This window comes from Nestor notabilis, unplaced genomic scaffold, assembly GCF_000696875.1.
Source record: "Nestor notabilis isolate BGI_N333 unplaced genomic scaffold, ASM69687v1 scaffold4593, whole genome shotgun sequence".
NCBI classification, from domain to species: Eukaryota; Metazoa; Chordata; class Aves; order Psittaciformes; family Psittacidae; genus Nestor; species Nestor notabilis.
Window position 1 is genome coordinate 14,493 of NW_009923186.1, and position 3,349 is coordinate 17,841.

At 38.4% G+C, this 3,349-nt stretch overlaps 1 protein-coding gene across 2 annotated transcripts in view; it reads left to right on the forward strand.

Moving 5' to 3' along the window:
• Positions 1 to 853: 853 nt before the first annotated feature.
• The window catches only part of LDB2 (LIM domain binding 2), an 11,034-nt gene continuing 8,538 nt past the window's right edge, over positions 854 to 3,349 (forward strand). Inside the window, exons 1-2 of one of the 2 annotated variants that reach the window (XM_010012000.1) lie at positions 854 to 978; positions 2,093 to 2,238. In XM_010012000.1, coding sequence (XP_010010302.1) covers positions 876 to 978; positions 2,093 to 2,238 — 249 coding nt within the window. In that variant the 5' untranslated portion in view covers positions 854 to 875. The remainder of the gene's footprint in view (positions 979 to 2,092; positions 2,239 to 3,349) is intronic. The other variant, XM_010012001.1, reaches the window with a different exon arrangement.

A 3,349-nucleotide genomic window follows, 5' to 3' on the forward strand; every position in this document is an offset into this window, starting at 1 on the left:
GCAAGCAAGAGTAAGCCTTCAATTACATGCGTGCAATTCTGTAGTCTTCTGTGGCTTTGTGTAAGGTTTAACTGACTGGAAATGATTCTGTGGTGATAAACAGGAGGGAATAGAAACCAGCTCACTGTTTTTTATGCTAGATCTGCTGTGCTAACAGGAGCAGAAAGCAGTGAACAGTGATTTTAATTAAGTGAACGGATATAAAATATACAAGACTATTTAAAAAAGGTGTTTGCTTGAATTCCATGTTTTCAGAAATCTCCAGCTTTCACACAATAGAGCGTTCAAGCTGACAAGGAAAATAAAATGCTTCTCTTTTTTCTCGGACATGTTATTCATGTGATGGAAAGAGAATGTATAGTCCTCATAGCAAAGGAACAAAATTATTTGAATTATTTTACATGCAATAACAAGATAAAAGATCATTTATGAGAAGTCTTCATGTGGAGTGCACCAGGTCAGAAGAAGATCAGTGTGTGTACATTTTGCTGCATGGGAATGATAACCCACTATGGGCATTTTATTATTTATTAATACATCTTTGCAGCTTTGGCAATCAAGCATGAACATTTTCTACTCTTCTGAAATCTCTGCAGTCAGGAAGACCAGAGTTGAAGTTTATCTGATTTTTTAATTATTAGTTTTTAATATTTAAGATAGCAAGTAGTGAGTAAAATTTTTCCTCAATTCAGTTTTGATCCGGCAATGCCAGAGCACATTAAACTGAGGCATACAAGGTACCTCTGTTAGCAAGGGTAAAAAAAAAGCCAAAAATATACTTTCCAGCTATGTAAACACTGATCAGCTGAGTCTTTGCTTGGATGAAATCATTCTATTCTGACTTTTTCTTCCAGTTGTGTGTAATACTGGAGCCAATGCAGGAACTGATGTCAAGACATAAAACTTACAATCTAAGTCCTCGAGACTGCTTGAAGACTTGCTTGTTTCAAAAATGGCAGAGAATGGTGGCCCCACCAGGTATGTTTCATTTCTAGTGTTTTACCGATTTTATAGTTAAATTAATATAGAAACAATGCGGAATATTACTTACAAAGAAAAGTAGTAAGAATTAGCACTGTTCCAAAAGTAAGCCTGAAAATGATTCTGATGTTTTATGATTTCAGTCTGACCCAAGTGATTTATAGATGTGCACATTCAGATGGTTTCACTGACTAGGATATAATTTAGTACAAAAATATGTGTAGATGGAATGCAAAATGCCTACTGGCTCCATTAGAATTCATCATTTGTGTAATTCAGCTTCCTGCTGTGACTCTGAAATTACAGCTACAATTCATAATTAATTGTCTTTGAGACTAATATAATGTTATTTACAGGCCTGGACCTAATCTCCTTCCTCTTACACCTCAAAATAATAATTCTCTCTTTTTTCAGATTATTAAAGATTTTTATATCTAAGACTATTCACAGGGGTGCTCAGGCCAAATCTTGAGAAGCACAATTGCCCCTCTGTTCCTTGCCTATTTAAGCAAAGTTATGTAATTGTCCTGATTTGGTCTGAGTTTGAAGACTCGCTGACAAGTGGCATTCAGCATGCCTTAACGTTTTCTCTTGGGAGTGGCAGTTTTAAAGATGAAGCCCACATCAGAGGCAGAAGGACTCAAATGGTAGTTCCTTGTATGCTGCATTGATGGCAGCAGAAGGGTACAAAGCTACCTTCAGCCTTTGCCTCTGGATGGGTCAGCTGAGGCTGTAGCCTACATCAGAATAAGACCAGGAATTTGGTTAGCACTGTTGCTTGCTATGTGACCTTCAGCAAGTTACATGATCATTTTGAGCATCATGATAGTTATCATGTTATTCCCATTGGTAAAATGCTTTTAAATATCTTCATAGATAGTGCTGGGAGAATAAGCTTCATTATTCCATTATATAAAATTGAAAGCAGGTTCTGTTGGTTTGGGTCCAAATATTATTACATGGTTCATATGTTAAATCTACTACTACTAGTAGTAAACACAGAAACTTAAAACTAAATGAAAAAATATTTCAGCACTTTTGCTTATGGATCATTTTAGTGCACACTTTAAAATACCTGCCATTTGCTTTCCTTCTTACCATTTTATTGCAGCAGAACCCACAAGACAACCAACAACCAAACGGAGAAAAAGGAAAAATTCTACCAGCAGCACTTCCAACAGCAGTGCTGGGAACAACGCAAATAGTACCAACAGCAAGAAAAAGTCAGCCGCTGCAAACCTGAGTCTATCAAGTCAGGTACCTGTAAGTCTCACTTTCCTTTTAGGCCTGAATCACTTATGGTGCTTTAATTCTTCCCTTACATTGTAAAGAAGGTGCATTCTTGAGCCTAAACTATCACAAGCAAAAAGCGATCTTGCACAGTGTGCTGTGGAAGCTGGGGTATTAGTGAAGAGATGTGAAGAAGCCATTCTGCAGTGCAGATGTAATGAATGACCCTCAAACAGGGGTACCCTAAGGATCAGATATGATTTTTTTAAGGCCTGGGCCAGTTCCCCTTCTTGTCAGTGAGAGTACTTCCACTGGCAGTGGGACTCAGAGTGGGCCTCGTGTTCTTAGATATAGCATGAGTCTTGCAGACTTCCACCTGCCAGGTGCTAAGTGAGGATGAGTCCCTGTGGAACAGGACAGCCATACCTGAGCAGACCGCTGGTGTCCCTGTGTTAGTACCTTACCTCTAATCTGTGCCGGGTTCAGGTGCTTCAGTGGAACAGGTTATGAATTTACTTACCTGCAGAGGTTACCTCTTTTTCCAACCACTCCAATTGCAGAGGGTAGATTCCCTGGAATATGGGTCTTAGCTTATCCACCCTGCTAGCTGTAACTGTTGACATCCTAATTATAAAGGGAAACACAGATTCGTTTCCAGAACTGTACCAGCACTTTGACAATGTTGCGTTTATTGCCTTAGTCGCAATATAGAGGAAATAAGACCCCAAATTGTAACAAAGTGTGCTTTAGTCAGTAAGGAGATAGCTTATGCATTTTAAAGCTAGGGAAATTAACTTGATATTATAGAAAATACAAAGTGGTATCTTGGGAATAACATGCAGGGATTTTTATTGAATTTCTGATCAGAAGATAGGAAAGATAGTCTCCTCTGAAGACTGACGAAGAATATAGGCCTTTTGTTAGCACAAAGCAGGCACTTCCTAGGAAGCTTGAATACTCAGATAAAAAAGAGGACTAGACTAACAACAGTGAAATGAAATGAAGGTTTTTGTTTAGCAACTGATTCAGCAATCTGCTTCCTTACAGAAGCTTTGGGCTTCGGTACATTAAACTCATATTTTCTCCTTGTCATATTAAAATTTTCACATGGCTCGCATCCCTGGAGTCAGACTCTTTC